Source organism: Glandiceps talaboti, chromosome 14 (genome assembly GCF_964340395.1).
Source record: "Glandiceps talaboti chromosome 14, keGlaTala1.1, whole genome shotgun sequence".
Taxonomy (NCBI): domain Eukaryota; kingdom Metazoa; phylum Hemichordata; class Enteropneusta; family Spengelidae; genus Glandiceps; species Glandiceps talaboti.
The window spans coordinates 5,760,134-5,778,852 of record NC_135562.1 but is presented as its reverse complement, the minus strand read 5'-3'; the positions used below and the strand labels follow the sequence as shown (position 1 = coordinate 5,778,852).

The window sequence follows — 18,719 nt, the reverse complement described above, 5'->3', positions numbered from 1 at the left end:
TGAAGAAATGATGATGAGACGTGACAGATGTCATTATTGCCGAGATCAAGAACCGACAATTTGGATAGAGTTGTAAAAAGACCATCTGGCAAGTCTGTCAATTTGTTTGCACTGAGGTCCAGTGTTTGCAGGTTATGTAAATCCCGAAATGCATTCTCATCGATAGTTGTGATTTGGTTATTCAAAAGTATCAACACCTTCAAAGAAAATAGTCCTTGAAGGGAGTCTGAAGCAAGCATGGTCATGTAAGAATGTGCTACACGTAGTTCTGAAAGTTTTTGTAAACGAGATAAATGCTTTGCTCGTAGTATTGAAAATTGGTTGAAAGAGACATCCAGATAGGTTGTGAATTCTGGTAAGTTGTCAGGAATGTGATGAAGTCTTCTCATGGAGCAATCCACATAAGTCTTGTTGTATACCTTGCATCGTGATTCTGTCATTACATCAACACCGTCGATTCCATGAACTGAATATCTGACAAGTAGCAATAGCAGGAATAAGTAACGAAATGGTCTTACCAGTCTATAGACAAAATGATCAGAGTTGTTTACTGCCATTTCTTCGGATTGTAGCGATGAAGTGTAGTCGCTGTGGAGTTCTAATGCAAATGGAACTCGTGATATAGGGAGTGTATCTCTATATGTGTTATGTTACTGAGGAACCATCCCGTGCATTTACCTCTCGCTGATGGGAAGTGAAAGTCAAATGAACATTGCGATGTAACGTTATCATCTCTGATGAATAACTTCGTGTTTCCATTGTCGCCACTGTCGTATAAAAGAAGTCTTGTGAGGTTTCGTCATCATATGTTGTTCAAATGCATCAAAGAGTTTACTATGAAAGGGAAGTTACCTTTGTGTGGGTGTTTTGAAAAGAACTGTGTTTTCGTCAATGGCTAGACAAAGGCTGTATATCTAATGACCCCATGTGTTTGTGAATTTTGGACTGGACCTCAACGCTGTTTAACCCCTATGAGCAGCATCAGTGGCATAGGACCGGATTTTGTTCTAGTGTATATTTGTGCTTTTGTTGAATATCTAAACTAATTTTATTCTTTAAATAAAGATGTCAATATGTTGAACAATGTCTCATTATTTTGTGTGGTGCCCTTTCCGACCTGTTCTGAATTTGGGACAACACTGGTTAAGTTCTCTTCCAATGTTGGTTTCTCCTTTAAGCTATGATCTGAGCTGTTGCCACTTCTTAAAGCCGGGCTTTGATACTGCAGCCACATCTTGTGTAAATGAAACAGTGTCGTATTACAGTATATGAGATGATGTTGGTTCCATGTCGTATACATCAAGGTGACTATTATTTCTTGAATTTAATTCTGAGCATTGTGTATGATTTCACCATGGTCTGTATTTTTTTTATACATTTGATTCTTTTTCCTCCATATACGTAATATTAACAGGACCACTATACGAAAAGTCATATTTGACAATGTTTTTTCACCGGGGTAAATCTTTAGCAGAGGATGTGTGAATGTGGTGAGTATGAGACGAGGTGACACCTTTTACTTAATTTACCGTCGGTGATCTCTCGCCTGGGGGCTGTAAACAGTCAAAAGTGTCACTTCGTCTCGTACTACCCCTTGACAGAGATGGTAGTTAGGTGGGTCACAGGTAGGGTAAAGGTTGGGTAAAGGTGGGTAAATTTGACTTTTCATATAGTGCAAAATAATTGGCATTCCACAGAAAAACTATTGAAAATGTTGATGAAGTGGACTACTATCACTTTAGTTTGAATTACAAAGCAGAAGAGAAAATTTTTGGTTACAACGACATGAGTTTAAACATTCTTCAAGGTTTTAGAATGGCATATATATATATATATCATCCAAACAATCCACGCACCCATTAATATGTTATATTTTATGTCTTCAATATTTAATGTCTAGAATATAATTGTAACAAAACTAAAAATAGTGGTTCTAACAATATAGCTAAAGTGATATGGGATTGGTGTTTCACACATGGGACATTCCGTTTTTGACAACGACCTAAACACATTTCAACTCTAGACTAACAACAACAGAGACACAATAAACACAGCAGGATCCTTTACCCAATCACATTGAACACTGATAAGCATTACTATTCTTTTTCAGAGCTTTAAAACAGGCTTCTAATGAAAACATTACACATGGACTTGATGATATTAACGGCTTCAATTGTTTATTTTCTAACTGATAATCAACATTTCATCTTGACTACTTCTACATCCCCATTGTTTAATTTGCTTTAGAAGGTGTCTGAGGGTGTGTACGTAATGTTATGTCACATGAGTGAAACGCCAAGCCTACACCATTTTAGCTGTAAGAATACCAGTAACAGATACTGTTATAAAGATACAAACGTTGTAAATGGACACCACCACAAAAAATATTACTTTTTGTCCATGACTCAATATACTAGGCATAAAGGCATATGAACAAGGCAGTACATATCATACTTTTATTAGAGCAAGTATATAATTTTGGTGTTGTATTAATTAGGAAGGAGGCATTGCTCATTTATCAAAATCCCAAGTAAACATTTCCGAATATATATATTTAACAAATGTGACAATGCCGAAGAGTATAACTATACGGTCATATTGCTATATCTAGTGTCAGCTAAGATCATAAATGTGGCACGTCAAACAACTGAAGTATATATGAGCATGGTGTAAGATCAACAACTAACCAATCAAATTACTATACATATAATTATTCAAAACTACTGACGAAAGATACGTCACAATTTAATTCAGTAATTAAATTCATATCTGATAATTCTGATATTCAGGATTAACTGCACGATTTTAACATTATCATAGGTTGAGGTCAGAATCGCGAATACAATCAAACGTTTTAGAAATACGTCATTTCCTGGCTGTGAAGTGACGTACAAACTACAAAATACGTCATTTCCTGGCTGTGAAGTGACGTACAAACTACAAAATACGTCATTTCCTGGCTGTGAAGTTATGTACAAACTACAACATACGTCATTTCCTGGCTGTGAAGTGACGTACAAACTACAAAATACGTCATTTCCTGGCTGTGAAGTGACGTACAAACTACAATCTGTAGATTATATTTCAGCTGGTCTGTTTACTCTGTTCCCTGATCGTACCTCAACTTTTAATTTCTCCCAGAAAAGTCGCCTCCCTATTTCGTTTTGTGGCCATTCAATGTACCTCTTTGTTCGCAAGATTTTACGCAAGACACGAGGCATCACATCATCGGGAATGTTTTCTAGCAAGACGAGAAGTAAAACATCCCTTCTCTCGGCAAACAAATGATCTTGAGCCATTCTCATCTCAAAATAACACCATTCACTTTCTGCAAAATGAGGTGATAATATCAACATAGTTTTGTGGCTATTCTCTATGCTGTCAAGAATATTATCAAAAATGTCATTACCACCGATAAAGTCACGTTCATGAATACAGAGTTTGAAATTTGGGGGATCAATTTTCTCCAAATTTGGGACAAGCTGTTGCATGACCCACGGTCTATCATGTTGATTATAGACAACAAATGCGTCATATTTCAAGAGAGGTTGTGCTTCCTCATCATCGTTCACTTGGGGTTGATAACCTCCACATTTCAATTTAATCAGAAAAATCAGGTAACGGAGATGCCAATGGAAATGAACACATAGTGATATGGTGACAATTGCTAGAAATAATATACAGCTTGTTGGTACTAGACTCATAAACAAGATATTGCATTCCAAACCAAAATGTAGGCTGAAAATGGACGCCCCTCTCTTGGTTTCCGGTTGAAAACAGTTAGGCCCTAAAGGCAAAGCTACTTGATGGTCGTTCTGGATCCACTTGTTCAGGAGCTGAGCCTTGCATGAACAATCAAAGGGATTAGGATAGAGATCTAGATACTTCAGAGCTGGAAGTGAATTTATCATATCAACATCAAGTCCTGTTATTTGGTTATCAGATAGGTCAAGGTTTTCCAGATACATCATAGGCTTTGGGATACCCTTAACTTTATTAATTTTGTTATTCTTAAAGGAAACTCTCCTTAGATTGGGAAAAATATTCAAATCCGTCATGTCTATTTCTTCTAACGCATTATTTTCTAGCTCGAGTGTTGTCAACATTTTTCCTTGTTGAAGACCTAAGATGTCAAATAGATTCCATCCACGAATAGAGGTGTTTTCAATTTGTAGGATTTCTAGGTTTGGCATGTTGACTATCTTAGACTCATCTATGGAAGTTCTGGCTCTGATTCCTCCTATGTAAAACTTCTGAAGTAATGGAACATCTTCAAAGTGGAAGCGTTTTAGTGTTAAAACAGAATAAATGCCTAGACTAAGTACTCTCAGATTATGTAACCCATTAAATGGATGTGTTTCTTTGTCATCGGTTTTTTGAATGGGATTTCCTTTCAAGTGAAGCACATCTAACAAAGCCAAAGGTAAAAAGGCATTGTGGGGCAAATATGCAATGTCATTAAAAGAAAGATCAAGTATTTTTAATTTTGAAAGCGATGTGAAACTGTCAGCTTGTATAGCAAATATGTTATTTCCATTCAAGTACAAACCTAATAATGAATTAAGGTGGCTGAAGGCATGGTTCGGAATCCGCCCTGTAAGTTTGTTTTTGTTAAGGTGTAAAACGTGTAGAGAATTTAAACCAGTGGTCACGACTAGGGTTTCCTGAATGTTATGCAGGAGGTTTCCAGTAAGGGACAGCGACTGTAAATTGCTTAGTCCAATAAACGCTTGTGGATGAAGGCTATATAATTGACAGTACTCGATATCCAATGTTGTTAGGTAAGGCAACCATTGAAATGCTGCAGCAGGGAGTGATGTCATATTGTTGTAAGACACATCTAGTTCCTGTAGTAATGTTCCATTAAGTCCTTTGAATGTTGTCGACATAATCTGAAAACCAGGGCTCATAAGGCCATTCAAACTCGACAATGAAAGTGCTGTAATGCTTACGTTTTGAATATTTATGAGGAGCTTTTCCAACCTGTTTGATGTGAGAGGGTTTCGCTCGAGTGTAAGTTTGCCAACGCTCACATTCTTGATGACAGAATCTGGTATAGCAGAAAGAAAATTGGCTCCTAGATCTAGCTCTTGTAATGTTGTGTTTGAGAAATCATACAATACTATATTTGAATCCGTGATTTGGGCACTAAACAGAGACAGACGTTTTAGCGAAGGATACTCCGAGAATGATGTTTTGGGGCAGTCATTCTGTAAGTCCAGAGTGTTCAAAACAAGTGTTTCAATATTACGTATAACAGCCAAGGCTTTGGCAGGGATACACTTAAGGCGGTTACTTCCTAAATCCACCAGAGTCAACCTGTTCAAATGGATGAATGCATCGTCTGCAATAGTGCTGATGTGATTTGAATTCATATGTAACTCTTGTAGGTTGTACACCCCATGAAGAAATGGTGATGAGACGTGACAGATGTTGTTAATGCCGAGATCAAGAACCGACAATTTGGATAGAGTTGTAAAAAGACCATCTGGCAAGTCTGTCAATTTGTTTGCACTGAGGTCCAGTGTTTGCAGGTTATGTAAATCCCGAAATGCATTCTCATCGATAGTTGTGATTTGGTTATTCAAAAGTATCAACACCTTCAAAGAAAATAGTCCTAGAAGGGAGTCTGAAGCAAGCATGGTCACGTAAGAATATGCTACACGTAGTTCTGAAAGTTTGTGTAGACGAGATAAATGCTTTGCTCGTAGTATTGAAAATTGGTTGAACGAGACATCCAGATAGGTTGTGAATTCTGGTAAGTTGTCAGGAATGTGATGAAGTCTTCTCATGGAGCAATCCACATAAGTCTCATTGTATACCTTGCATCGTGATTCTGTCATTACATCAACGCCGTCGATTCCATGAACTGAATATCTGACAAGTAGCAATAGCAGGAATAAGTAACGAAATGGTCTTACCAGTCTATAGACAAAATGATCAGAGTTGTTTACTGCCATTTCTTCGGATTGTAGCGATGAAGTGTAGTCGCTGTGGAGTTCTAATGCAAATGGAACTCGTGATATAGGGAGTGTATCTCTATATGTGTTATGTTTACTGAGGAACCATCCCGTGCATTTACCTCTCGCTGATGGGAAGTGAAAGTCAAATGAACATTGCGATGTAACGTTATCATCTCCAATGAATTACTTCGTGTTTCCATTGTCGCCACTGTCCTGTAAAAGAAGTCTTGTGGGGTTTCGTCATCATATGTTGTTCAAATGCATCAAAGAGTTTACTATGAAAGGGAAGTTACTTTTGTGTGGGTGTTTTGAAAAGAACTGTACGTGCTTTCGTCAAAGGCTTTGATAGACAAAGGCTATATATCTAATGACCTCATGTGTTTGTGAATTTTGGACTGGACCTCAACGCTGTTTAACCTCTATGAGCAGAGCGGGTGGGGTGGGGTGGGGGTGGGGGTGGGGATGGTGGTGGGGGGTTAATGTTACAGGAATGGGTTACATGCATTTCCAATGTACCCTTCCAAAGTAAATATATTGAACTGTCCTATTAGCGTTTGAAACCATGAACAATATATACTCCATTGCTTAATCACAAGTGAGGCATTCATCAGCACTACCATCTCGGCTCTACCCGGCTATTCAGGCACTCACTACTCAATAATCAGCCCTCCACACAACCAGCCAATCAGCTTTATCTTTGGACGAATTCATAATTGAACTTTCCATAAACTTAAATTTGATACTCTAATTTATATCGTATGTACAGAGGGGTGTAAGCATGCACCAACCATTCCATCTCTTGGAATTCAGGAAAGTAAATGGCCTAGCTACCTTTTATTTTAAGCTAGTTATTTACCTAGATATAAAAATTGCGCGCGCGCGCGCACACACACACACACACACACATATTTTGGCTTTATCTCAATATTTGTATAAAAAAAGAAAAAAAAGTGTGACACCCCTGTTACAAGAAATAAATTGTGATATTGCCCTCACTCGTATGTATTATTATTTAAATACATCCATACTTTACCACCACCAATAAATTAATACAGCAAGTATACGCGTTTTGTACATTTTATGTTGATATTTTACTCCACAAAAAGATTTCCATGAAGCTGCTTGAGTAGTCACTTTCGGGACTCATTCATGTACAATTAGTGGTTCCAACAGTTTTGAAACGAAAGCATCAGTGGCGTGGGACCGGATTTAGTTTTAGTATATATTTTTGTTTTTGTTAAATATGTAATTAATAAATTTAAAAGGTGTCAATATGTTGAACAATGTGTCATTATTTTGTGTGGTGGCCTTTAAAACCTGTTCTGAATTTGGGAAAACACAGGTTAAGTTCTGCTATGGTCTGAGCTGTTGCCACTTTTTGAAAGAGCCGGGATTTGATACTGCAGTCACATTTCATGTAACTGAAAGAGTGTCGTATTACAGTATATGAGATGATGTTGGTTCCATGTCGGATACACTAAGGTGACTATAATTTCTTGAATTTAATTCTGAGCATTGTGTATGTTTCACCATGGTCCGTATTTTTATACATTTGATTTGTGTCCTCCATATACGTAATATTATAAGGACTGTACATGTTTTTCGGAATAACTATTAGATAGAACATGACCTTTATGTATTAAAATTGAACGAGCTTTCCTAAACATCTGTTGGCAGTAAAAATGTGACAGGTTTCTCTGTGCTATGCCAATTATTTTGGAGCTAATTGAAACAATTCTTTAGCTCCAATTCACTATACGAAAAGTCATATTTGACCATGTCTTTCCACCGTGGTAAATCTTTAGCAGAGGATGTGTAAATGTGGTGAGTATGAGACGAAGTGACACCTTTGACTTAATTTACCCCCAGTCATGATCTCTCACCTGGGGGTTGTAGATACATAAGTCTTGCTGTATACCTTGCATTGTGATTCTGTCATTACATCAACGCCGTCGATTCCATGAACTGAATGTCTGACAAGTAGTAATAGCAGGAATAAGTAACAAAATGGCATTACCAGTCTATAGACAAAACGATAAGAGTTATTTGCAGCCATTTCTGCGATTGGATTCTAGCGATGAAGTGTAGTCGCTGTGGACTAATGGAAACAGGAACTTCAATAGTTCCAGTGCATCTAGATCTATTCATGTTTTGTGTGTTGATGTGAAACGGAACCGCACCAAATGACAGGAAGTGAAGGAATGTAGGCGAAGATTGTGATTTCATCATCAGTGTAACTGGAACTCCAACCATCCTTTTGGAAAATGTAGATACAATAAACCAAATGGAAAGTCGTAGTGATGCCTAAGGTATCATTAGGTCATGTCCGTCATATTGTCTACCAATCTCTATAGCTATTAACTGACAATACAAGCAAGTTGTGCATATCAGCATTTAATAATTTGATATGGTTCACTCACTTGTAATCTATTGCTAACACTGTTTAGCTACGGACCTTATATGGTGTGAATGCTTATACATGTACAGCCTATATATATATGACCACTTTTCTCATGATGTCATGTAACTTGCCTATTGGAACTAATATTTTCATTCCCACCCAGCCCCGTCTCATTGTGGGATTTCACCATGATGTCATTAAACATGTCTGTTGAAAGTAATATTTCTATTTTTACTTGTCATTGTGGGGTTTCATAATGTCATTTCCGGGTAGAGGAAGTATGTTAACTTTGATATGGTAGTACACGTACAACTTAGTTTCTATTTATAGTCCTAAGATGATATATACTGCATGACGCCATGACTGAATGTAAAATTAAGGCGTAGGCATCATAGGTTGTTAGGGTTCAATAGATACATCCTAAAGGGGGATGTATCAATGGGTTCCATTTTGAAAGAGGGAGAATTTAGTTTGACAGAAATTATTGACATGTAATTATAGTATGCATACCATAAACATGCAACATTTCTATTCATGAAATGCAATTAATCATTTGTCCCATTTTCATTACATATATATCCTACATGTATATCAACTTCTCCCACTTTCAAATTGTCCGAATTTCAGCTGGTTCCATTATTAACCCCCGTTAATGACCTGGACTTTGCACACTGTATCCAAAGATCTAGAGTCATTTATATGTATCTGAATTCCTTTGAAAAAAACAAACAATAGTTTTAGTTAGATGGTTGAAGCGAAAAAGCGAAAACAGTTCCTATGTACCCTCCCACTGCAACATTTCACGACATTCCTTCCGGCTGAGTGTACACGCCTACTTGCACTATAAAGAAATACACGTATCTGTGGCCGTCTCCCTTTTCAAATGTCCCCCTCTTCACATTCCAATACGGCCAATTGCCTTCTCCGTACCATTCTACTCAGTCTTCTCTTCCATGAAATACATTCACCATTACAGTAACGTACTAACAACATAGAACTCCAGTATACCAATCTGGATATTACATATTTTATTAAAATACACTCTAAGACTTCTAACATAACGCTAAAATGTTGCCCAAATTACCGATGCCTTTCCTTTCTCCCTCACCCACTTAGCTGACATACAAATCTTGCCCATTGAACTATTGGCTGTTTACCATGCCCCTGACAATACAAAAATATTTTCCCACTGGAAAATCGTGGGCGAACAGTTTTCAGATTCGTTGACTGCACTTCATAGTACAAAAAGCTTTCTTCATCAAATCACAATCTTGAGTGTAAAAGGTAGGAGTGGTTTAAAATTTATTTTAAAAATATATTTTGAAATACTGTGCCGTTCGATCATCGTGAGTATGTGTATATGTGATGTGAGGACTAGTTAAATTAGGACTAAGTGATCGTGTTGTTTGTAAAAAGTTTGCTTGTAAATGATAGCCTGTCATAAGTTGTAATTTTAGCTTATTCTTTTATTTTCTTAGAACTTTTAGAATTTGTTGAATTTAATTATAATTATATTCCAGTGATTTAAATGAAAAAAATAGAGAAAAAAGAAAAATGTTGTAAAATATTTGGTAAATAATAACGGCAACAGTTGTTGGACGGTTTGAGATTTGGGGAAATTTTTACTACAGTAAATACATGGCAGTAAAATATATCAATGTGTCAGTAAAGGAGCTATTTTGTCCTCACTACATACTGGCTTTCTACAATATCAGGTATAACCAACACAGTTACGTATACAAGGCGATATAGCAACAGTAGTAAGCAGTTGTTGTACAAGCTGATATGAGTTTAACAAATGTTCATTCAAGTGATTACGATAACCACAGATAATCCTATAGTCATATGCGTCTGAGCATGCTCAGTCTGGATTGCAAGTTCCCTATTGTCTTCTGGCAATATTAGAACAGCTGACTGTAGTAGGGATTTCCCCTGCAATGTTATACGTATATATTTAATATATAACAAACAATGAACCAAAAAAATACATAGGAACTCGGCTTGGGCCCCTTTAAAATGAACAGCGTGTACTGCATATATATGACATTTAATTATTTCGGTGAGTATTTGAAGCGGCCCGTGACAGCACCACTCAAAACTGATGTTGGGTTGGCACCCCATATTATAGAAGTATTTGAGTGGAGGTGTAAATCGTAACGATACTGTATAGGAACTAGACTACGAAGTATTCTATATTACTACATGCCCTTTTTAGAGAAAATAATGTAAATACAAGCCGATCTTCAAATTAATCAACTAATTATATGGCAATCACAATCACATGTATGTATGTGTGTGTGTGTGTATGTATGTATGTATGTATGTATGTATGTATGTATGTGTATATGTATGTATGTATGTATGTATGTACAATGTATGTATGTATGTATGTATGTATGTATGTATGTATGTATATATATATATATATATATATATATATATATATATATATATATATATATATATATATATATATATATATAAAAGCACTCGTGTGTATGTCCCGTTTATTGCATTCAATAATCACTATCATTCACTCGTGTCAATACATGTCTTGCTTGTTGTTTTTACACAAGACAAAATGTATTTATGAACGATTTTGGTGTAAAGGGTATTATTTCTTCAGCTTGCTATACGACTTTGCCATCATAACAACAAATTCATCGAAACTGATTTGTCCATCTCCATCCTCGTCTGCTTCTCTCATCAACTTGTATACTTCTAAATCTGTACAGTATCCTTTTCTTTTGACCAATGCCAATTTGATCTCGTCAATAGTGATGTATCCGTTACCATCGGCGTCCAATTCAGCAAACTGTGCTTTTAATTCTGCTACTTTCGGAACTGGAAATACGAAAGAAAGTAGTTAGATGAATCGAAGATCTAGAGAAGAGAGAGACAATGATGGTGAAACTTGACATTCTGGGTGAAACCGGTAATATCGGAGTCAGAATGGGGTGTCAGACGCACAGGCAAAATTGTTGGATTGGGTGTTGCAAGGGACGGACAACTTGACCCTAAGTCTAAGGATATACATACAATTGTAAACAGTACAGAAAGATGCAAATATAACTACACCTGTGGTTTTGTTGCAAACTTTATAAAGTAGGTTATTATACTTTGGTCTTCATGTATATCTCACTACAGGGTCTATAATCATACATTGTTACATATGTCTATATACATTTGAATGGTCTTGGAATAGACACATTATAGACATATTACAGAGTTTTCATATCCGTTGACAGGCTGAACACATATGCATTGTGTTTATTTTAACAATCTTGTAGTCAGTCTCACTGAACTTGATATCCCATTAGGTGACTATGACTCGCTTCTTGGAAATCTACTGAAAATGTTTTCTATACTCGAGGAAAAACACCTAAAGTGATATTTCGGAAACATGTGAACGGAAATAGTCGACGATGTCCGGACGCCTTCTGTTGCTTCTGTAAGCTAGCCTAGGGAGTTCTCTGTTTTTATATCGATGATTCACCAAATATTTATAAGGTGGGGTTTGTTTGCAACTTACTAGAGAAGCCAGAGACGTTCATGACTAAAGAATAATGGAAGTACACTTACATTCTGTTCCGACATCAAACAAGCCGGGTTGTTTTTGTTCCTTGGGTTTCTTCTGCTCTGACTGTTTCCGTAGTTTTTCGATCCAAAACAAAGTGAATTCATTGAAATCAATTTCTCCATTGCCGTCCAAATCTACTTCCCTCATAAATAGGTATACTTCCTGGTCGCTATAATCGATCCCATTTCTCCTCAAGCCTACTTTGAGTTCGTCTATCGTTATGGCGCCATCACCGTTGATATCGAATCTATCAAATACGCCCCTGATGTATTCAGGGGATGATTTGTCTGAATGAGATAAAGGGGAACAGTAACCAGATTGATTCAGTCCCTCGCCAGAACATCATACAACCGCTAACACGTAAGTGAAGTATTTTCTGTATACACCACAACATGCTGTGAACGTTAAACAAGTGTAGCACACAGAGAAAGTGCTTTACTTCAGTGTTACTCGTTGTAATATGAATGCTATAAACGAGTGTAGCATATAGAGAAAGTGCTTTACTTCAGTGTTACTTGTAATATGAATACTATAAACGAGTGTAGCATATAGAGAAAGTGCTTTACTTCAGTGTTACTTGTAATATGAATGCTATAAACGAGTGTAGCACATAGAGAAAGTGCTTTACTTCAGTGTTACTTGTAATATGAATGCTATAAACGAGTGTAGCATATAGAGAAAGTGCTTTACTTCAGTGTTACTTGTTGTAATATGAATGCTATAAACGAGTGTAGCATATAGAGAAAGTGCTTTACTTCAGTGTTACTTGTAATATGAATGCTATAAACGAGTGTAGCACATAGAGAAAGTGCTTTAATTCAGTGTAGTTTTTTTACTCATTGTGAACATACATGTAGCAGTCAGTCAGCATATAATGAATGACGCATAGCATAGAGGTCGGGGAGTCAGTTAGGTCACGTCAGGTCATAGTTGGCCATCTTTTATAGAGCTCGTAAAAGGATTGTTAAATAAGCAGTTTGCCCGCTGATTATGATATTCATGGCAATTGTCCAACAGTGGCCTTGTCCTGACATATCTCCTGTTACTGTTTGTTTTTTTACGCAGTTGCCGTGCTTTCACTCTGATGACAATAGACTATTGTTCTAATAGTGTGTTTTTGTAAAAATCCATACATGTACAACCTACTTGAAATTTTGTAGAATCTATGGTAAATCTTAGCTGTATTACTGGTGTCTATATGATAATAAACCTAGTCTCTCAACTAGGTGTACGTCTATGATCTATTTATAGTACAAGTACTTCCGCCGTGAGTAAAAACTACTGTATATGAAAGCAGTTTACATTGAAGTTGTTGACTGACTCTGGCAGCAGGACAGTGGTTGTGTGGTAAAACTCAGCGACGTCTGTATATACAATTATTCTGTTGTTTTCCGCACAAAATTATCCTTCACGTGACAAAAACGGATAAATGGAAAATTCCTCAAGGTCACAATACGGTTTATGTTGTCAACCTGTTCCGTATATGTGAATAATCACAAATGCTGTATTGAAGTAGTACGCAATGGTATCTGATGTGGGGTAACTTTCAGCCTAACAGAAAAACCAAATATTTTAGTGAGCTGTGCGTCGATAAAGTTGCAGTGTGTTGACTTTACATAAACCTTTTCATAAATCACCTGTTTAATGTATTGGTCTATCGTTGTGTTTTGTTTACTCGAGTGATTGTGTGTTGTAGTCGTGTTGTTGTCGTATACATTTCGAGTATTGTTGACTATCAAATATTACAAATGAATATAAACTTGTTTTAACCTACCTTGGCCAGACATGATTCTCGTGTCTTGTGTGGTGATGTATTTCACACTCTCTGTATCAAATAACTGGTACAATAGTTGCGAAACAGATCGTTTATTTAACAGGTCGAGCGACGTGAATGTACCTGTTCACAAACATGTCACTTTTCATTGTTGTCCCAAAATGGCTGTGTTCTCATGACAAGTGAACTATGGGTCAACATGCCAAAGCCATAAATAATGGCAATACACCTACTACAGCTTGGACTATCTAATTTAATACGTACTTACACTGATATTGTTATTCATCTCGCTCTGTGTGTGTGTGTGTGTGTGTGTGTGTGTGTGTGTCTGTATGTATGTATGTATGTATGTATGTATGTATTTATGTATGTATGTACGTATATCTGTCTGTTTGTCTGTCTGTCTGTGTCTCTGTCTGTCTGTCTGTCTCTGTCTCTGTCTCTGTCTTGTCTGTCTCTGTCTGTCTCTCTCTCTCTCTCTCCTCGCTCGAAACACTTCGAGAGCGTTCGCACAACGCAACACCACTTTAGTCGAAACGTGAAGGTTGTCATGTGACATGTCATAGGTCAAGGCACCTCGACATGTTTTTTTTTTTTTTTTTTTTTTTTTTTTTGGGGGGGGGGGAGTGTAGATAGAATATGTTATATCGTACACACAGAACAGTATTGAATCACCTGTGGGTGAATGCGCTTTTTGTAGTTGTCTATACATGATAAATCAAATTGATTTTTGGGTCTGCTTCCAAAACTTAAAACCTGTTACCTAAATACTTATGGATAAGGCCGACCATTGATTGACAAGCTTTCAACGGAAGACATAGCCCCCAACTTGTGTGTTTTATGGCATAGTTATTCTGCAATCTGCTATCTGTGTATCAATTAAACATCATGTTACTTGACAAAAAGTGATGTGTTTTCTTATAAATAATAAACATAGGAGATCGGTGCCTCAGTAAGTTTCATGAACAGCGCCCCCACTCATGATTTTCGGCTCCAGAGAACTACACTGATCATCATTTGAACTATCATCATATGAGGAAAATGAAAGTTTGCTCAAAGTACACCATATTATAACTTTAAAATATATATATATATATATATATATATATATATATATATATATATATATATATATATATATATATATATATATATATATATATATATAACTCGGTGAGTATCAATCTGCTAAGACAGTGCTCTATACCGCAGTGGCAGAGCGTAATAGTTTTGTAAAACTATATATATAAAAAAATATATATACATATATATATATATATATATATATATATATATATATATATATATATATATATATATATATATATATATATATATATATATATATATATATATATATATATATAAGAACTGTCCTCTTTTGGCAATTCCAAGCCGCGTCACACAGTTTTCCGTTGCGACAGTGGAAAAAAATGCTCTTGCTTTCAGAATACACGACATTTTCCAGTGGTTTTAACTTTTTTTAATTGATAATTTCACTCGTAAAATCAACAGAGAATAACATTTGTATGTCATTACTTTACAAATTTTATAAATTATTACGAAATTCAGATGTTATACAAAGTAGCTGTCAGGTATATACATATCCACAAGCAAAAAAAAAATTTCAGCTGGCTTTTTTGGGGGTCTCTTTTTTCTAATTTATTTCAGACTTCAATTGCAGTTGTCATAGAAAATTAGTTCAAGGAGAATGAGACAAGGTACCTTTTCAAATGATGACTAAGTCACTCTAATTCACTTCTGAAAAAAAAAATTTCCACACCATTTCACAATAACTCAATATGATTTCATCACTGAACCAGTAAAGTATATATTATGTATATAGCCCAAGGTTATAATTAGGTGTAACTGTAACATTATTACAAGTAAACCAATAGCTAGACTTGGTTAGCAAAGGACTCACTTACCTAGCTTAGTGTATACCTCGGATAATAAAAACCTTCAACTTTTGTACTGTGTTGGAGGAACTTCGGTCCCTTTCTCTTGTCATGAATCTATAATGTATAATTATCTATTGGCGGATGAATGATATACCCGCCATTATGATTGTGTCTTTAATATATTGGTTTGGAGGTTCTGTATTTTGGAGACTGGCCCTGGGGAGTGTGTATGCGTAGGATGTGGCCCTGTCCTATCCGAATGCTACATAGTAACGAAAATAAAGTCACGACGTTATACTCAATATTCTATCTACAATATATTTAGTATATTTACACTCTAGTCAATTGGATGGGTTCTTTAAAGTAGCCAATCGTGTGCCACCTCTGTGATGATTTAAGGTATACGTGACACTATTCCCGCCCCTTTCGCCTTTCAATACCACATGTTTTTGACTTTCAGTTAATGACACACATATTTCATATCTAATTAATATCTGACCTGGGAATACAGCTCGATTGTTTTCGGCTGCTTTTATCAGTAATTACAAGAAGGGGGGGGGTGACGTCCACTTTTGAAAAGTGGAATTAGGGGAGGGTCATGTTTTACTTTGAGTTAAACTCATTTTGTTATCCAACTTTGCACTATTTTGTGATTTTGGCATCCCACTGCTGCCGCCCGTTCCAAAACCCACTGCTACCACATCCCACCACTGCCACCACTGTACCGTAATATCAGAACATATATCAGTCAGCTGCTGACGACCGTGCAGTGAATCAATTGCTTGTTACGGTGTAAGGCCAAAGCTGGTCTCACAGGAGTAGAGAAGGAAGAGTGTGGTAAGATATTCAAGAAAGTTCGCCATTTTAATTTTTAAATTTTTATTTATTTATTTATTTATTTATTTATTCATCTATTTATTTATTTATGTATTTATTTATTTATTTATTTATCTATCTATTTATTTATTTATTTATTTATGTCTGTTTGTTTGTTCTTTTGTTTGTTTGTTTGTTTGTTTGTTTGTTTATATGCCTTTTTAGTAGAGAAAGGCACTCACTCCCAGAACAACAAAATCTAAAATAAACGACTATATAAAAAGGAAATAGAGAGGTAAATAAGTCACCACGTCAGATTTTAATCAGATTGAATGGATACAGAATTCATCTACTGATTATGAGTAACAACCAAATAAAAGCTCCAAGTCTAGCACACACTTATACAAATATTTTAACACCACGACCCTGTTAAGTTTGTTTGTAAACGATACTGGGTTTTTAATACACTATTCAGAATCATAGCAATTTAATTATAAGTAAATTACGTCATTTCAGTGGTGTCAATTTCCTTGAATTTCGCAATCCTTAGGAAATGTAAGTATATGATTATAAGTCCTTGGTTGAATACTATTCACCAACTGCATAGATCTCACGGAATGTCACGTGACTATTCATTGATACGTATAAACCGTGTATGCACACGTACGTATACATTATTTCATTAGTGTCTTTGACTACCAGCACGATCTGTTTATTAATATCATAAATACCTCAACAAATTTGACGACATCCGAGAGAATAAGTAGTTTCTATTATTTTGTACGTTGTCATGGTAACCGTCATGTTATTGTGACGAGGACCTGAACTGTAGATAACATCTTTTTCAGCTCTTGTGTACTGTGTCAATTAGTCTCAACTGTTATTATTCCTGTATCAATGGAAATGATGTAATTTATCTCCAATTTATATGTCTGATTACATTCTCACGATAGTCAGTTGTTCCATCCGGTTCGTTGTATCGTTCGTAACCATCGCGCCTGAATACAGAGCATTGGGGGCTACTGTTCACTCACTCACTCACTCACTCACTCACTCACTCACTCACTCTTTTTGACACAACCCGGATACACAAACCAATTATAGGAAACTACACATGCTACACTTTAAGATAGCAAGAGTGACTGAATATAGTTTCTTGCTACATTTTGTCTAAATGGACTAAATGTGCAACCATGCAGATATCAAATGCTTCAAAACGTTGGCGCCTGCGTGTCTGCGTCTAGTTACAGTACTTTTTTTAAGTACTGGTTCATTTCATTTAGACAAAATGTTGCAAGAAGTGGCAATTTCTTATTGATTTCTGCGTGGTTATATCAAACAGAGACAGTGAACAGTAGCCTGCAATGTGCTGTTACAGTAGCACTCCCTTTCCATTAAAAAAAAATACAAAATAAATCCCGATATCGAGTTGTGTAGCCTAGTTCCTATACAGTATCGTTAGGATTTATACCTTCACTCACACCAGTTGGCATCCAGACTACGAGTTGTGCTAACTGCCCTGAATTCGGCAGTCTGATATCCCGCTCTCTGACTTGAAGTTTCTTTTTCACATAACCGAATAAAATTTTCCGATATCAACCGAACGATTGATCAATATTATTTCTACGGAACGATATTGCACAGAACATGGGTCATGTTTCAGAGAAAATATCGACCACTCGTTACAATTTGATTTCCTTCTGTAAAGTTAATAACTTTAAAATACTACTCTGTATATACATGTTTTCGGAAATTGCAATTTCCATGCATCGCTATGAGCCCAGCTGCCTATGGTTTCGGGTAGATCTCCTTAGAAAGATGAAACTTGAGATGTTAATGTACACAAGTGTAATGTTTCCTTGTAAAATGCTGTACATTTCCATTGTAAATATTCATTCAAATGACAGTTTTGTTCTGTGGGGAGAACAAACATCATTGCATCGGCTTGTTTTGAAGGCTTCATTGATGCTGAGAACAAAAGACTGGTAGATTGTGAACGATAATATAGAAACATGTTGCTGTGTGTATACAATTCAAGACTGAGTGCAATATATACTGTATACCATATGGTCACGGAAGTTACTTAAATTACCTGCCTAGTATTCCACTATACTTGGGCCTAGACAGAGACAGAGACAGAGACAGAGAGAGAGAGACGAGACGAGAGGGGGGAAAGACACAGAGACAGAGAGAGGAGAGAGAGACAGAGAGAGACAGACAGACAGACAGACAGACAGACAGACAGACAGACAGACAGACAGACAGACAGACAGAGAGGGAGAGA

General features: G+C 36.3%; 2 protein-coding genes across 3 annotated transcripts; both read right to left on the bottom strand.

Moving 5' to 3' along the window:
• Nucleotides 1-1,861: 1,861 nt before the first annotated feature.
• On the bottom strand, nucleotides 1,862-5,960 carry LOC144445873 (uncharacterized). Its single transcript, XM_078135514.1, has one exon. It carries the CDS (start codon nucleotides 5,958-5,960, stop codon nucleotides 3,078-3,080), a length of 2,883 nt encoding a protein of 960 aa, XP_077991640.1. The 3' UTR covers nucleotides 1,862-3,077.
• A 4,911-nt stretch (nucleotides 5,961-10,871) lies between these two features.
• LOC144446028 (uncharacterized) lies at nucleotides 10,872-13,860 on the bottom strand. Of its 2 annotated transcripts, none has more exons than XM_078135696.1 (3): nucleotides 13,719-13,860; nucleotides 11,947-12,231; nucleotides 10,872-11,208 (listed from the first exon to the last, which is right to left on the bottom strand). In XM_078135696.1, exons 1-3 carry the CDS (start codon nucleotides 13,729-13,731, stop codon nucleotides 10,979-10,981), a joined length of 528 nt encoding a protein of 175 aa, XP_077991822.1. In that variant the 5' UTR covers nucleotides 13,732-13,860; the 3' UTR covers nucleotides 10,872-10,978. The 2 variants fall into 2 exon arrangements, with proteins under 2 accessions (XP_077991822.1, XP_077991823.1); XM_078135697.1 differs by having other exon boundaries at nucleotides 11,971-12,231.
• Nucleotides 13,861-18,719: the final 4,859 nt, after the last annotated feature.

Coding starts and splice junctions, on each gene's coding strand:
- LOC144445873 (XM_078135514.1), bottom strand. CDS start 5,960: ATGGCAGTAAACAACTCTGATCATTTTGTCTATAGACTGGTAAGACCA.
- LOC144446028 (XM_078135696.1), bottom strand. Junction 11,209..11,946: donor GTTTGATGTCGGAACAGAAT/GTAAGTGTACTT, acceptor TCGTATTTCCAG/TTCCGAAAGTAGCAGAATTA.